This window comes from Felis catus, chromosome C1 (genome assembly GCF_018350175.1).
Source record: "Felis catus isolate Fca126 chromosome C1, F.catus_Fca126_mat1.0, whole genome shotgun sequence".
NCBI lineage: Eukaryota > Metazoa > Chordata > Mammalia > Carnivora > Felidae > Felis > Felis catus.
The window spans coordinates 172234462-172251476 of NC_058375.1; the positions used below are offsets into that span (position 1 = coordinate 172234462).

Below are 17015 nucleotides of genomic sequence, written 5' to 3' on the forward strand. Positions count from 1 at the left end.
GTAGAGGAAAGGGTATGAGATAGGATAGGTACATTGAAACAAAGTTGGCCTTGAGTTGATAATTGAATTCAGTTGATGGGTATGTGCATGTTATTGTACCATTTCTACTTTTTTTTATGTGCTGAAAAGTTTAAACGTAATGAAATTCTATGAACCAGATTATTTGGGTTCAAATATGGGCTGCACATTTATTCACTATATATCCTTGAGCTAATTATTTCACTTCCTGGTACCTTCACCATAAAATGAGAAAATGTCTAAAATACACATCTCTATAATTTTAATCAGGATTAAGGGAGTTAATACATGTACACTCTTAATCAGGACTGATCCTAAACAAGCACTGAGTAAATGTTTTCATTGTTTCATTGTTTTCAAATGTTTCATTGTTTTTCAAATGTTTCATTGTTTTCAGATTTGTTTTTCTCTTCAAACTTAGACTAAGGCTAGTATTTTGGAAGAATGCAATTTACCTGAGAATTTCAGTTTACTTTAGTCAAAAATTCTCCAATTTTTGTGGAAATAATAAGTAAGAAACAATTATTGCTTCTCTGAGGGAATATCAATCTTAGGCAGAACAAAATAAACCTACACAATAATAAGAAATAATGAAATATTTTGAGAGATGAAGTAGCTTAACTGTAATTATAATTAATGGGGAGAATCAACTAGTTTGCAAAGAAATTGCTGTTCAAGAATATTATTTTGAAGGCTAATTCAGCTTTGAGCCAAAATCTATTGCCATTATAATATAACTCATATTGATTGGAATTTTATCTCTGCTTCACACACTTTAGCCATGAAATCATAGTACTTAATTTTTGTTTCATTTAAATTGGCTAATCCACAATGTATTATTTTAAAGGTTTTGTAAATTTTCAGTAACGAGTTTAGTTATATATGACTCATTTTCATGTTTTTAAACTAGCTGTTTTTTTTTAAAAAAAAAACATATCTTAAGTAATCAAAAAGAGTAATAGGAAATATTTCACAAACCTGATGAGAAATGGTAAATTAATTATTGAATTGATAAATTATAAATAAACAATTTGAATGATTTTGCAATTTACCACCTCTGTGCAGTTGATAAAACTAATAGAACAATAGATTGTTGTCTTTATAGTGAGAAACTGAGTTATGTATTTATAGACTATGGCAAATATATTTATCAGTTACTATAATGTATTTCAGAAGATAAATATACAAAAGTAGGGTGAATTTTGATATGTGATGTGTGCACATAGTACAATAAAGTAAGGGAAGTATTAGTCATTCATTAAATTACAATTAGTAAACCACTTTTGTATTTTATAGAAGCAGTTTAAACATTCAAACTGTGAGTCCTTTTTAGCTTGTGTATTTAGAGAGAGGACAATGGCCATTGATATAGAGAGGACTATGTCATTTCATCTCCATATCCCACTGGCTGAGACAGTTAGTTTCTTATACTAGCACATAAAAGGCCTGAATATGTCCTTAATTTGAATTGTAAAGGAGTTGAGTATGAGAGAGTCTTTAAGTTAGAAACATAATATATTCTCTGGCAAGAACTGAAGTTTAGATCTTCATATCAGCACTTCAGCAAAAGACTTGAACAATGTTTCAACATGTAAAATTTATTTATGTCTAACAACATTGACATTTAAGGTTCAGTGAAACAGCAAGTAAATTTAGAGTTGAGAAAACCTAAAAACCACAAACATTTTGCTATTTTATGCTTCATAAATGAAAGCTAATAACTGACTACATTTTTCATTTTTTCAGTGGTTTGATTATATAGCCATCTTTATTTACTGTGAGCATGATGAAAGCAATCTGCTTATACAGTTTAATCCTTTTCAGTTTAGGCAAATAACTTGCAGAAAAGAATCCTATTTTCTAAAGACTAGAGAATTTTTTAAAGTTCGACTTAAAATGATATAGGTCAAGATGAAAACATTAGTCAAGTGAAATCTACTTGGGATGAGTATGTTACTATTTAGATATTTAAAGAAACAAGCAAACAAAAATACCAAACTTGAATATTTGTGCACCAATATGGACTTCTTCATGCAGGACACATTTTAGATGTTGTTTAGAATTTACAAGTTTTATATTAACTAAGCCATTGCCAGAAGTCAGCGGTTGAATCAACATAACTATATGATTTTTAGTTTCTTCGTTGCCAACACAGCACAGGAAATTGTTCAAACAAGGGACTTCTATTTCTCCATCTGATTTGCTTCTGCACATTTTTGCTACTCTTCCCACCATTTATCTTGGCTTCTTGTGTTAATCTTTTATGCTCTTCAGCTCATAATTTTTTCTGACTTAGTCTGCTGGCATTTGCTTTATTTTTCTTTGTTATATTCTGTTTCTAACTCTAATTATTATGCTAAAGTTGACAACTGTCAGAACAAAGTCAATTTAGGGAAGAACTAATTGCTGCCTTCCTTGCAATTTTAATTTTTAGGATTATGCTGAGAAGGAGAACACCATAGCAAAAGCTCTGGAAGATCTGAAGGCCAACTTCTACTGTGAACTCTGTGACAAGCAGTACTATAAGCATCAAGAGTTTGACAATCACATTAATTCATATGACCATGCTCACAAGCAGGTAAGAAAGAAGTGTCCAAAAAAATCTGATATTTCTGTACTTGTATAATAATTTCAATGGTATAAACTATTTAAATATGATACTTTTATTATTTTTTGTTATATAATTTTTATAGATGTCATTCTGGAATGATAATTTGATGACTTAGACAATTAAAAACAAAAAAAGGCACCAAAGGTAAAGTCTGAAATAAATAACCAGCACGAAAAAATACCAGTGAGTTGCCTTTTAATAATTGATAGTAATTTTAAAATTATATTCTACAGGTGGTGATCCTCTAAATGTCTTCAAATTTATTAATTTTTAAGTGTTTTAAACAACTAGTGATATTTATTAAATGTAAATAAATTTATTCATTATTCTCTAGAGAAACCATTTCCCATTTGAACTACCATTACAATATGAAAAACAGCTGATTTAACATGGTAAAAATAATCCATGCTTACTGATGAAACAAGTACTTAATATGTGTATAATATAGTTCATTTTAATATTATTTTCATTTCCCTATCATTTGTAAATCCAAGATTGATTTTTTTCAACACTCTATATAAAGATGTGTTTAAAATGGTGATGTCCAAAGTGAATAGTACAATTTTCTCATATGTTTTACGTTTATCAGTGCAACTTCATATATTTAGCTAACTTGATATGATATAGCAGTTTTACTTATCACTAATTTATAAATATTTTCCTTTTTGACTCATCACTCACAAATGTCATCTACATATCATTTGGGTATTAATAAAAGGTACATTTTTTTAATGTTTATTTTTGAGAGAGAGAGAGAGAGAGAGAGACAGTGTGAGTGGGGAAGGAGCAAATAGAGAGAGGGAGACACAGAATCCAAGTAGGCTCCAGGCTCTGAGCTGTCAGTACAGAGCCCGATGTGGGGCTTGAACTCACCAACCACGAGATCATGACCTGAGCTGGTCGGACGCTTAACCGACTGAGCCACCCAGGCACCACATAAAAGGTACATTTTTAACCCATGAATTTGCACTAACTTTCCATTAACATTAGAGTTACTTAGCATAAGAAAGCAAAGGGGGAAGTGATCATGTTGAGGGCTTATGAATCAATGGTAGATGTGTTTTCTTTTGCTGTTTCTTTTGTTTCTTTTTTGTTTTTATTCCTTCTGTTCTTTCATGCCAACAGAACTATGCTTGAAAAGGCTGTTGTGTGGAGTATATTAGCCTTCATTTACATGTATCACTAACTAATGCATACTAAACTCAGTGACCTGCCCTTGCCTTTTTTTTTTTTTTTCCAGGTCCACTTGCACACTAGTTAAGGGAAAGTTTCTGATGGAAATATCATTCTTTTTCTTACATAATAATGCATAATATATATGTATGTATGCATAATATATCAATATTCACATATTGATACTTGATTTGAACATTAAAATCCATCAGGAAATAGTATTGACTTAATTTTACAGTTAGTGGCATATATTTTATAAAAAGATTCTGGAATGCCTGTCTGCATGTAACTCTGAGGTAAATCTGAGAAAGTTGTTCTTCTGATTTTTCCTAAGTATCTAAAAGCACAAGATATATATTACATATATGTTTCGTTGTGTATTGGGAAACATGTGTATATATATTTTAAGAATATCTTACCAGTTATTAATATCCTTTGCCAAAGAATGTTTTATTGGATCATAGATTTCCTGGAAGATCAAACTCACAAAAATTATCATGAAGACCTTTCTAGTTCCAAATTCTTAGTGTAGTTAGGATACTATATACTGTACACAGATAAGCTAAGGAAATTCAGGCTGGGTCTGCATTGTTATTTTGAAAGTCCAAAGAGTCACTTTTGATAATGTGCAGAGGGATCGGGGCCTAGAGACAGGGTTTCTATCTGAATGGCCATGAACTCTGATAGACCGTTTTAGTTGATTAATTTAGCATGAATCAATGTTGTAGTAGCTGAAAATATTTAAAATCTCTATGATCATCATAACCCCTCTCCGTAGGATACTGACAAATCTTTTGGCATGTCTTCCAAAAATATATTCTTCCTTTTCTGAGCAACAGCCTCACCCTCATGACTGCTACCAGTGGTGCTACCACATGATTCCACACCTTGGCTACTTTGAATGAAGTAGGAGAAATGAAATTTGTAGGTAAATAATTCAGATATTTTTCTTGAGAACTTAAAGTTGAGATACAAAAAGAATCTGTCTACTGTCTGACAATGGTTAGATCTAACACTTGAAAATATAATGGAGTTGTGGCTAAGTACATTGAAAAGTTGAGAAAGCTGGTTTGCAAAAAGAACAAAAACAATACACAAAGAATGAGATGTGAGTGGCCATATGACAAGTGAAGGAGCGTATGGAAATGGCAATACTGACTTTGAGTAGCTTTCAGATAAAAGTAATCCTTCCGGGGCGCCTGGGTGGCGCAGTCGGTTAAGCGTCCGACTTCAGCCAGGTCACGATCTCGCGGTCCGTGAGTTCGAGCCCCACGTCGGGCTCTGGGCTGATGGCTCAGAGCCTGGAGCCTGTTTCCGATTCTGTGTCTCCCTCTCTCTCTGCCCCCCCCCACCCCCTGTTCATGCTCTGTCTCTCTCTGTCCCAAAAATAAATAAAAAACGTTGAAAAAAAAAAGTAATCCTTCCAACAACTTATGTATAGACCCTTTCCTGAGATTCTGAGAGATATTTCACCTTGCTATATATAAATGAACTTAAAGGAAAAACATAACAAACCCTGGATTAATACTTATTACTTGCAACCAAAACAAAACAAAACAAAACAAAAACACATTAACCTATCTGAGGAAAAAAGCAATCACTTTGGTTTCCAATAGAAAAAAAAATCCTCCACAAGAAACAAAGTCCATATTACCAGCACTTAACTTTCAGGTAGGAAAACCCTACATGTGATTTGGATACTTCCTGAATGGAATTAAAAAAGACAAAGAGACCACAATTGATGCATTGCTATACAGATGTGATTCCAAGGGCCACCACATTTCAGGGAAAAATGGAGGAGTTATTGGTGGAATGAATCCTAGCCCTACCATTACCAGCCTTGGGTAAAATATGCGAAGGCTCGATTAACTCAAATATTCATTGTTAGGGACAATAAATGAGAGAATGAACATGACCACACTTTGCAGAGTACATGGAAAATAGTAAAAGCTTAAGATTTAACTAGTTTCATTATTACTACTTACTAAAATTTCTTTTCTCCTAGAATGTTTGGGACACTAACACTTTGCCTTTGAGACTGCCTTTATTTAGGCTTCCCAATAAGGATCTATTTTTGCTTCAAAAAGGCTAATAAAGTCTAAAACATATCCAGGTAATCTTGACCTAAGAGCAGTGTGCCTGCCTCGTGTAGCTTTGCAAATCTGTGTTATGACAGACTATGTGTTGCATTTGAACTCTAAGCTTCAAAGGAAAATCTGTTTCTCTCATCCCCATGCTCTTTGGGTAACTTCAAACTCTCTCTCAAGCTCTCATCGCTAAGACTTGCTAACAGAGAATTAAAAAAGAGGAAGAGGCACAGGTGTACAGAGGTGATCACAAGTTCACAATTCAGGGTTCATTTTTAGAATATTTTCTTTTTAACTTTGAAACTTGAAAGCCATTGGATTATAACCCTTTAATGGCAAGGATTATTTCTTTATGTCTTCATTCCTCACAGCATCTAGTGCAACATCTTGCACAGTTTAGACACCTAATTAGTGCTTCCCATATGAATATAAAAGGGCTACAGTCAAAATTGCATTTAAGATTTTGTAATAAGCCACAGTTTCGAGATAGAGAAGCACTGAGTAGTACATAGCATTGTTGAATCTTTATTCTGCACACTGGAAACAAATATAACAGTATGTTAATCACTGTTAAAAATGATGATTAGAATAGTTTCCAGTGAAGTTATGTCATTCTGAATTCTAGTCAGTGAGATTAAAACAAAAAAAATTTTTTTTTAAGTGGGAAACTCAGCATCTGGTAAAAAGAAAAAGTTTTCCTCTAAACCCTTGACCTATTCATCTGCCTTTAAACTAAAGCCACACTGTGTCTGTCTTCTCACCCGGCAGCCTATGGGCAATTCAGAGTTATTTTCACTGTAAGAGATTTGTCACACTGATGCTATGAAGAGATAGGAAAGGGAATGATTGCCTTATTGCTGCTGCCCCACAAACATTTTGATTTTTGCTTTAGCGGCTTCAGTATGGCTGAAGTATCTCCCAAAAGGCACTGAAGTGACCTTCCCCAGCAAGTCAAGATTCGGTGCTTTACAGCATGCTGTTTTGTTCTCTGCTCCAGAGGAAGTCACGGTCAGGCCAGGTTGTTGGAATTTGCTGGTCCTGCAGGGACTTGTATTGCTATAAAAATGGAGCAGACTTATTCTCAAATGTGAACATTCCTAGTAATTTAAACTTCTGTTCACTAATCTGATACTTGAGAAAAGAATCACTTCTTGATAGTTGGGTCCAAGTTTTCACCTGCAAAATAATATTTAAAAGTTAATAAGAAAATATGAGGTATGCGTAAAGTAATGCATGATTCAATTCATTTCAAACACCTTCCCTGGGATTTTTCTTGTGGTGTGTGCTTCAGTCTAATTGTACCCTTATTATTTTGTTTAATCATTTTGAGGTTAAGAACAACAAAAGGACATAGAATTTCCTCCTGCAGAGCCTGCCCACTGTCAAAAAGTGCCTGCTCCAACAGAAGTACACGTATGTGTCTAGCTAATCATGGAACTGTATTGCTTTGACATTTCCTATTCAAGGGCACGATTTGAATAGAATTAAACAGTAAATCTTGTCCATTATTGAGTTTGAGGCATACTCTGGATAAAATAATCATTTCCAGTATCTGAACTGAAGCCATTTTCATAAACCTTTCCCAGCGAAGTTCAAGTCTTTCCTTTCCAGCTTCCACCATCTATTAGGCTGTTGGTGGCTGTTTGTTGAGTAGTCATTGTTGAGGGTGTGAAAATACTAAATGTTTCTGCTCTATGTTATCTAAATATAATTATGAGAAAAAGCGTTAAAGAACTAGACTACAGTAGAAAAATACAACTAGTATTAGTGATTTCATTTTATAATTGTCAGTTATGAATTGTAAACCACGAAAGGAATGTCCCTCTACCCCTTTGTGTTTGTTACCAGTAAAAATTTTATTTTGTAAAACAACAAAAATCATTTTAAGCCAAAGTAGTGTATCTTTATTTGTTTGTTTTATTTTTAATTGAAGTATAGTTGACATACCATAGTATATTAGCTTCATGTATTAAAGATGTGTGTTAATGTGCATGTGTATTTGTACATTGAAATATAGACATAAATAATATGTCAATATATATGTAAGGTGCACACACAAATACATATGCCTGTGTCTATGTTTTTGTTTTTTGGGGAAACCATTGTCACTGTTATTTAATGTTACTTCTTATCAATTACTTGCTTACCTAAATACCTTGGATCCAATAGGCACTATAATACATACAAAATACATTCAATTAAAAAATCTGTCTAAATAAATATATTAACTCCCAAATTATTGTCTTCATACAGATTTTGCTCTTTAGGAAATTCTGATATGATATGGTGCAATACTCCCTCATCCTGCTCAAATTTTATCTCAGTTTATTTGTAGCAATTTGGAAAATGCTGCCTGTGACTCAGTTGGGGACAACTATTTTTATTATTTGCAGGATATTAATAGGGAAACAGCTGACACCTCTTTATTGACACTCCCCAATGCATCAAAACTAAAGTTCAAATCATCAGCATGATGTTTCCAACTAAGGAAACATGATTCATGTCACAAAATCTGACAAAAATTCTCTCCACAATACTAAAAACTGCTTTTGCTAGCAGATCAGTGAAATTTAAAAAAGTTTTTTTTACTGTTTATTTATTTTTGGGAGAAAAATAGGTGGAGCACAAGCAGGGGAGGGGCAGAGAGAGGGAGACACAGAATCTGAAGCAGGCGCCAGGCTCTGAGCTGTTAGCCCAGAGCCCAAAGTGGGGCCCAAACCTACTGTGAGATCTGACCTGAGCCAAAGTTGGACGCTTAACCCATTGAGCCACCCAGGCGCCCCAGTGAAATTTTTAATTTACAAAATATGTCATTTTGTATCAACAAAGATGTGTGCTAAAAGCTTAAGTGACATATTTGATAAAAAGAAAATGTGCTAGATGTTAACCCCAACTCTATTTTTACCCCAAATATTTCTATGGGCTACAAGCTTTTTTGCCCTTGAGTGCATAAGAAATATTATCAATGTTGTAATCCAACTGTGGTTGAAATAAGGGGGAAATTTATATATATATATATATATATATATATATATATATATATATATATATATATATTTCCCCCTTATATATAGCATTGTTTTAAAAAGTGTCAGGACAAAATGTTTCAAAGAAAATACCACACAGTGTTTATTTAGCTTATCTCTGGCCACAATGTTTTTATACAGTAAAACAAAGAAATATAGCAAATGAAATGATGAAAGTTTTATTTTGGAAGTGTCACACACATAAATTAACACATGCACATATATGTATACATATGCATGGTTTATATTTCTTACCTCTTTTCCCTCAAAAGGTAAAATCATGACCTTCATAAAATGTAAAATAACATGTTCAAACATTTTATTCAGCTCTTTAATTAGGAAAGCAATAAGACACTAAGCTTATTCAAAGGATCATTTAAAGAACCAACTATATAGTTTCATAATACATATGCTATAACATATATATGCTATATAGTCAGTAAGGAATGCTGGTATTAATATTTTAATGCATAAAAGCTGGTTGATACCATATAGGACAATAAAATGTAATATTTTGGGTCATCTTTTGTAAAGCACAAAATCAATTGTATCTCTATTGGGCAAAGTATATTTGTATTGCAATAGTCAATAATCATGTGCATTACTCTCCACTTTCTACAACTTAACTTACTAAATTCTAAAATTGCTTAGTCAATGGAAACACAAAGATGACCATCCTTGTAGTTTCAGATTATCCTCAGAGGGTTCTGTATACAAAGACCACCACTTCACTGAAAATACACTTTTTTGACTATTTCCAAGCCCTAGAAACCCCTTATTATAATTTTGAGTGCAAGAGTGACTGACATTAACATCCACATTGTGGGCTTTTCAAGCACCTGAAGAAAAAATTCACTGTGAGTTCAAGCAACGTTCCTCCCTCATGGTATGTCCAATATCTGTCAGATCAGTAGCATATTAAATCGCAAGGCACCAGTGTAGTGAAAATTGTGCTATGTAACTCAGGGAACTTCATCTTGAAGCTGAGCTTTTGTAATTTTATACTGTGAAAAACCTTCAGGAAATTGTCTCTTTCTTTCATGGAAGAATAATAACATTAAGACCGTCATTGGTAGCTGAGAGAGGAAAAGATACTTTATATCTTTATGAAAGATGTTATTTTATGGTAAATACAATGCATGTTTCTAATACATTTATTGTAATTATATGCATTTCCTGAAATCATAAAGAGAACTGGCAGGACTAAAGGGAACTACGCAATGACTTCATCAGAAATTTTCAGATTATGAATGTATTCAAGAAAGATGGACATGGATGTATTTAATATTGTCTTTCTTTTTTTAAAGTGTACAGCATAATTATTTATGGTATGTGTATATTGTGAAATGATTACCACAATAAGTTTAGTTAATATCCATCACCTCATATAGTTACCTTGAGAAAAAGCTTTCTGATGAAAACTTTTAAGATCTACTCTTTTAACAACTTTCAAATATAAAATACAGTATTTTTAATAATAGCTGCCATGCTGCACATTACCCAGAACTTATTTATCTTATAACTGGAAATCTGTACCTTTTCACCACTTTCACCCATGTTCCCCACCCCACCCCCTGCTTATAGCAACCACCAATGTGTTCTCTGCTTCAGAGTTCATTTATTTAAGACCCTATAAGTCAGAGCATAACAGTGTTTCTTTCTCTGTCTGACTTAATCCACTTAGCATAATTCCCTGAAGTTCTATCTGTGTTGTTGCAAATGGCAGAATTTCTTTCATTTTTATGCCCAAATAATTTTTCAATATACATATATATATATGTATATATGTATATATATCACATTTTCTTTATCCGTTCATCTGTCAATAGACATGTAGGTTGTTTCCATGTCTTGGCTATTGTAAATAGTATATACTTTCTAATACATAGTTTTAACACAAGAAATATATTTACTGAGATGATTAAATTTTGTTACAATGAAGGAAATAGGAAATACAAACTTTCCAACTAACTATTGTCATCTTCTGACTCATTTCATCTTTCCAAAGCTCACTGAGCAAACTAGAAAAGAAAGAAACCAAAACCACAAAACAAAACAAAAAAGGAGTAGGAGGAGGAGGAGGGGGAGGGGGGAGGAAAGGAGAAAGAAACCAGGCAGAATTCTCTCTTTATATTTGTGTGTGTGTGTACTTGTGCACACACATATATAGGCACACATACACAGATGCATACTATACACACATTTAGCCAGCAAATGTGTATATTTACAAATATACAAATGAAGAACTAATCTAGGTGAGTAATGGTGAAAAAAAACAAAATTTTATTTTCACAGAATTTAATTTTGATAAGTCAAGAAGCAAACTAACAACTCAATTTTTAAATCTAGATATTTACAACTTTGAGGAAAAATAAAAAGAGAGTTGCTAAATGGTAGATAGATGTCATTTTACATAAGGAGAGAAGTGAAAACCTCTCTGCTGAGGTGGCAGTTAAGCAAAACTTTAAAGTGAGCCAACAAGTGCTAAAGGAATACTTTAGGAGGAATACTTCCTAAAATATGCAGGGACAAGATTGTAATTAGATTCTTTAAAGAACAAAGGAAAGCCAATGAGACTACCAGAAAGCATAGGCTAGGGAAATCTATAGGAGATAAATTCTGAAAAGAAATTTGGGGCCAGATTAGGTAGATTTTTGTAGGCCGTGACAAAGATTATAGGATTTATCCTAAATGCTGTGGGATGATTAAAAGATTTCCATCTGGAAAGTAAGATCATGTGCCTTGCTGTTTTGAAAAAATCACTCTAGTTGTTATGAAGAGAGTGAATTGGAAGGAAGGAAGTAATAATGGCAAAAAGAAGACAGTGGGAGATTAATGCTACATTCATGACAGTTGCTTGAGTTAAGGAATAATTGTACCCACTGTGAAAATTGGTGAGAATCTGATGTTTGAACGGCATGGAAATGCCAACAGGTATGTAGATAAATCAGATATAGTGTGCTGAAGAAAACTAACAAAAATAAATGTTTGTGGGGCAAGAGTGAGGCATTTGTGGCCATGTCAGATTTGAGGTGCCTACTAAGCATCTAAATGGAGATGGTAATTATGCAGTTAAATATAGTGTAACCACGGAGTTAACCATGAAGCTGATAGTCATCTAGGGAGTAAGTAGAGATAGAGAAGAGGTATGAGAAAAGGAATAAACCCTTAGCATACAACTAGAAGTTGGGAAAATGTAAAGGACCTAACTATGGGGCTTGAACAAGTGTGGCCATGAGGATAGAGACAAAGAAGATAGTCAAGGAGTAGCAGTGAACAACTGAGTCACAAAGAGAGAATTACCTAATTTTGGATTTGGAAATGTGGACAACTTGACATGAGAGGTTTTTCGGGATGGTTGGAAACCAATGCCTGACAATAATGGGTTTAAGTAGGAATGTAAAAAGAGAAGTGAGTTCAATCTCTGCTACTTAGAAACAAATGCTTCTTAAAACTTAATGGCGCTGGAGAATACATTAACAGTAGAGAGAGTGAATAAAAGCATAAATATTTTAAAAGTTTTAGTGTGGTTTTAGATTTTTTGTAAACTAGCCTTGGTTAGAGTGCAAGAAGCCATTTTTGTTCAATTATAAATCTTCAAAATATTTATTTTTAAGCTTATATTTTCAGTTATAGCTATCAAAGATACTTCATTATGGCTTAGTTAAAGCCCAATTTAAATATCTCCACCTTTTTCTTCTGAGGTTCAAGGAAAATCTATTCTAAAACCATGTCAGTTTAGTTCATAAACTGAAACAAAAATTAATTTAAGATATCCAGCAAATTGATTGAGTTCTCTTATATCTATTTAACATATTATTTCTGATGTCTCTAAGTCATTGTCCTCTGTAGGGAAACTCCAATTGTTATTCTTTTTTTCTTGGGTTTATTTTACTTTCAGGAAAAGGGTCCACTTGTTTCTCTAATTTCAAAGGCATTTTCCTATGTTTTTTTAACCAAAATCTAGGGTATTGAAATTAAATGGATGGGAAAATTTGTTCCTATTTATTAGTTCTGTCTAGATTGTACATATGCCTAATAGTCTGCAAAATGTAACTTTACCCAGGATTAACAATACATATTGAAGGGGTGCCTAGGTGGCTCAGTCGGTTAAGCATCCAACTTCGTCTCAGGTCATGATCTCATGGTTCATGGGTTTGAGCCCTGCATCAGACTCTGTGCTGAAAGCTCAGAGTCTGGAGCCTGCTTCAGGTTCTATGCCTCCCTCTGTCTCTGTCCCTTCCCCTCTCACACTCTCTCTGTCATTCAAAAATAAATAAACATTGAAAAAAATTTTTTAAAAAATTGTTATGTAGAATAGTGAGTGTCCTTTTGGTTTTCAGCTCACTAATTCAAAATTGTAAGTTGGTATGACCTTGACAAAATCTTAGTCACATTGCAGTGTTTTTTTCTAAAACAAAAAATGACTTGAAGTCAATAATACTTCTAGGAAAACCCAAACTGCTAACAGTTGAAAATCTTGCTCATTGTGTGTGGAAATAACAGAAAGAAATTACAATGAGGAATAAAAACTATTTGACAGGTTATGATTGAACTTTCTGAAGGTCAGCCTCTGCAGGAATTTCTTGCTTCTATTCATCAAAATTTATTTCATAACTATTATTTCTGGAAATCAAAGCAACATTTCCACATAAATTTGTTATTTTTTTAAATAAGATTCTACTGCAAAGAAAAATTGATGTTTGACACGTAAGGGCATTTTCTCTCAACTTTCTATCACATTCTAATTGTTTAGTGGGAAAGGTGTTCCTAAAGTGCAAATCTTTGTTCAGTAATTTTAGTGAATCCAGGCCACATGTTGTGCCAGTAGTAAAAGAGTCTGAGAAAGACAGGTTAATATACAGCTCTTTGTTGATGAAAAGGCTGTGTGGATTGAATGAGAGAGGATGAGAAATGATGGAAGAGCAAAGATGTCCTGACTTCTTTTTCTCCACCTTCTGTTCCTTGTATTGTCTTTCTCTGAATACAAACAGATATGCAAACCTGAAATTCTATTCTGATATATCTGCCTACAAAAGGGCACTTTAATTCTATCTAGTTATATTTCTGATTAGATTTTTGTTCACTATTACCTGTGTCATAATTAATATTGGTGGTTTCATTGTTTATTTGTAAAGGAAAAAATATTTAGCAGGAAAGATAGAAACAAACTTATTGAACATAGTTTTATTTTTTCCTTTCCCCTGAATATACTTTTTAAAATATTATTTTGTAATGTTTATTTTATTTTTGTAAGAGAGAGACAGAGAGACAGAGCATGAGCAAGAGAGGGGCAGAGAGACAGGGAGACACAGAATCTGTAGCAGGCTCCAGGCTCTGAACTGTCAGCACAGAGCCTGACTGGGGCTCAAACTCACCAACCGTGAGATCATGACCTGAGCTGAAGTCAGATGCTTAATTGACTGAGCCACCCAGGCACCCCCTGAATAAATATAATTTTTTAGACTTTATTTGTAGAGAAGTTTTAGGTTTACAACAAAATTTAGAGAAAGGTAGAGTTTTCCCATATACTCTGCCCCCTTACATACATAGCTTTACCTGTTGTCAACATCACTCATCAGAATGGTGTGTGTGTGTATGTATAAAGTTTATTTATTTTGAGAGAGAGAGAGAGCACGTGTGTGAGCGGGGGAAGGGCAGAGAGAGAGGGAGAGAGAGAGAATCCCAAGCAGCCTTTACTCTGCCAGTGCACAGACTAACACAGGATTCTATCCCAGGAACCATGAGATCGTGACCTGAGCCAAAATCAAGAGTCGTGTGCTCAACCAACTGAGCAACCCAGGCACCCCAGAACAGTACATTTTTTACCAGCGATGAACCTACATGGATACATTATCATCACCTAAGTCCATAATATATTTTAGGGTTTACTCTTGGTGTTATATATTCCATGGGTTTGGGAAAAAACATATAATGGCATATCCATCATTACAATATCATATAGAGGATGTCCACTGTCCTAAAAATCCTGTGCCCTGCCTGTTCATCTCTCCCAACTTCATTTTTAGAAACCACTGATCTTTTTACTGTCTTCATGTCTCCATTTTGTCTTTTCGTGTAGTTGTAATCATATATTATGTAGACTTTTTAGATTGACTTCTACTTAGTAATATGCACTTAAGTTTCCTTCATGTCTTTTCATGGCTTGATAGCTAATTTCTTTCTTGGTTACTTTCAAATGTTTACAATTGTGGTAAAGTGGCTATAAATGTCTGTATGCAGTTTTGATGAGGATGTTTTCAACTCCTTTGAGTAAATACCAAAGAGTGTGATTGCTGGATTATATGTAAGATTTAAGTTTTGTAAGAAAGCACCAAACTTTTTTCCAGAGTGGCCATACCGTTTTGCATTCTCACCAGCAATGTGTGAGAGTTTCTGTTGCTAACCAGCATTTGGTGTTGTCAGTGCTCTGGCTCTTGGACATTCTAACAGATATGAGTGCTATCTCATTGTTGTTTTAATTCACATTTCCCTGATAACATATAATATGAAGTATCCTTTCATATGTTCATTTATCACTGTGTATCTTCTTTGTCGAGTTGTCTGTTAAAAGTCTTTGGCCCATTTTTTTAATTGGGATGCTTATTTTCTTATTGTTAAGTTTTAAGAATATTTTGTATATTTGGAAAACAATCCTTTATCAGATGTCTTGTTTGTGAATATTTTTTCCCAATCTTTGGCTTGTTTCCTAATTCTCTTACCATTGTCTTTTGCAGAGCAGAGGTATTTTAATTTTAATAAAACCTAGCTTGTCATTTATTTCTTTCATGGATCATGTCTTTGGTGTTGTATCTAAAAAGGTATCACCATACCCAATGTCACCTGGGCTTTCTGTGTTGCCTTCTAGGAGTTTTATATTTAGATCTATCATCCATTTTGAGTTAATTTTTGTGAAAGTGTAAGGTCTGTGCCTAGATTCATTATTTTGCATGTGTATGTTCAGGTACTCCAACAACATTTGTTGAAGAGACTGTCTTTCTCCATTGTGTTGCCTTTGCTCCTTTGTCAAAGATCATTTGTCTATGTTTATGGAGGTCTATTTCTAGGTTCTCTCTTATGTTCCATTCATCTATGTGTTCATTCTTTCATCAATACCATCCTGTTTTATTACCATAGCCAAATAAAAAATAATTTTTCATACCTATTTGAAAGTTCAGAGATATTCTTTAAAAATGCTTCAATAGTCAGTTGAAGATAAATTTCATTATTTATGTATTTATTTTCAATTTAATATGTAAGGGATATTATCCATGATTATATCTTAAAAGTATCCACTGTAATACTATACATTCTAAAGACTTAAGAACATAACATTAAGCAGAAAATAAACATATATGTCTGATGATAATGAGTGTTTGTTCCAGAATATATAAAAAATTTGACAAAGGGTAACAAGGTTTAACATTGGAAATAAGGCACTCAGTTACTTGGGACTTGTGTTCATACTCAGTTGTTATGGTTTGAATGTTTAGATCATTTGAAAGCATTTCTTAATTCGTACCCTAAATTTTTAAACACTGAATTTATGTGCTTATAAGATTCATTTCTTTTGGTATAGAAGTATATCATAGAGGGGTGCCTGGGTGGCTAAGTCAGTTAAGCATCTGACTTTGGCTCAGGTCATGATTTCACAGCTCGTGGGTTCGAGCCCTGCGTGGGCTCTGTGCTGACAGCTCAGAGCCTGGAGCCTGCTTCGGATTCAGTGTCTTCCTTTCTCTCTCCCCATCCCCCACTCACGCTCTGTCACTCTATCAAAAATAAACATTAAGCAAAAATTTTTTAATAAAAAGGAGTTATTAATTTACTTCAGAAAAAATTAGTTCAAAATATTTTAGACTCTAGATTCATTATTTTATTCATTTAGAGAGAAAAATATTCAGTATCTACAATGCATACCATAAAAGGTGTTTTAGAGAAGACAAATAAATGAAATACAGATTTAGAGTAGATATTTGCAAAACCTTTCATTGTATTATGGGTCAGTTAACTAATTTTAGAGTTTGCTTTATAAAGCTAATTTATAAAAGATGATATTTGTCATTTTAAAGTCTTAAAACTGGAGTGCCTCAGTGGCTCTGT

General features: G+C 33.5%; 1 protein-coding gene across 1 annotated transcript in view; it reads left to right on the forward strand.

Annotated features, from left to right (window-relative positions):
* ZNF804A (zinc finger protein 804A) overlaps positions 1-17015 on the forward strand; it is a 285927-nt gene that overhangs the window by 220247 nt on the left and 48665 nt on the right. Inside the window, exon 2 of the mRNA XM_023259534.2 lies at positions 2453-2596. Coding sequence (XP_023115302.2) covers positions 2453-2596 — 144 coding nt within the window. The remainder of the gene's footprint in view (positions 1-2452; positions 2597-17015) is intronic.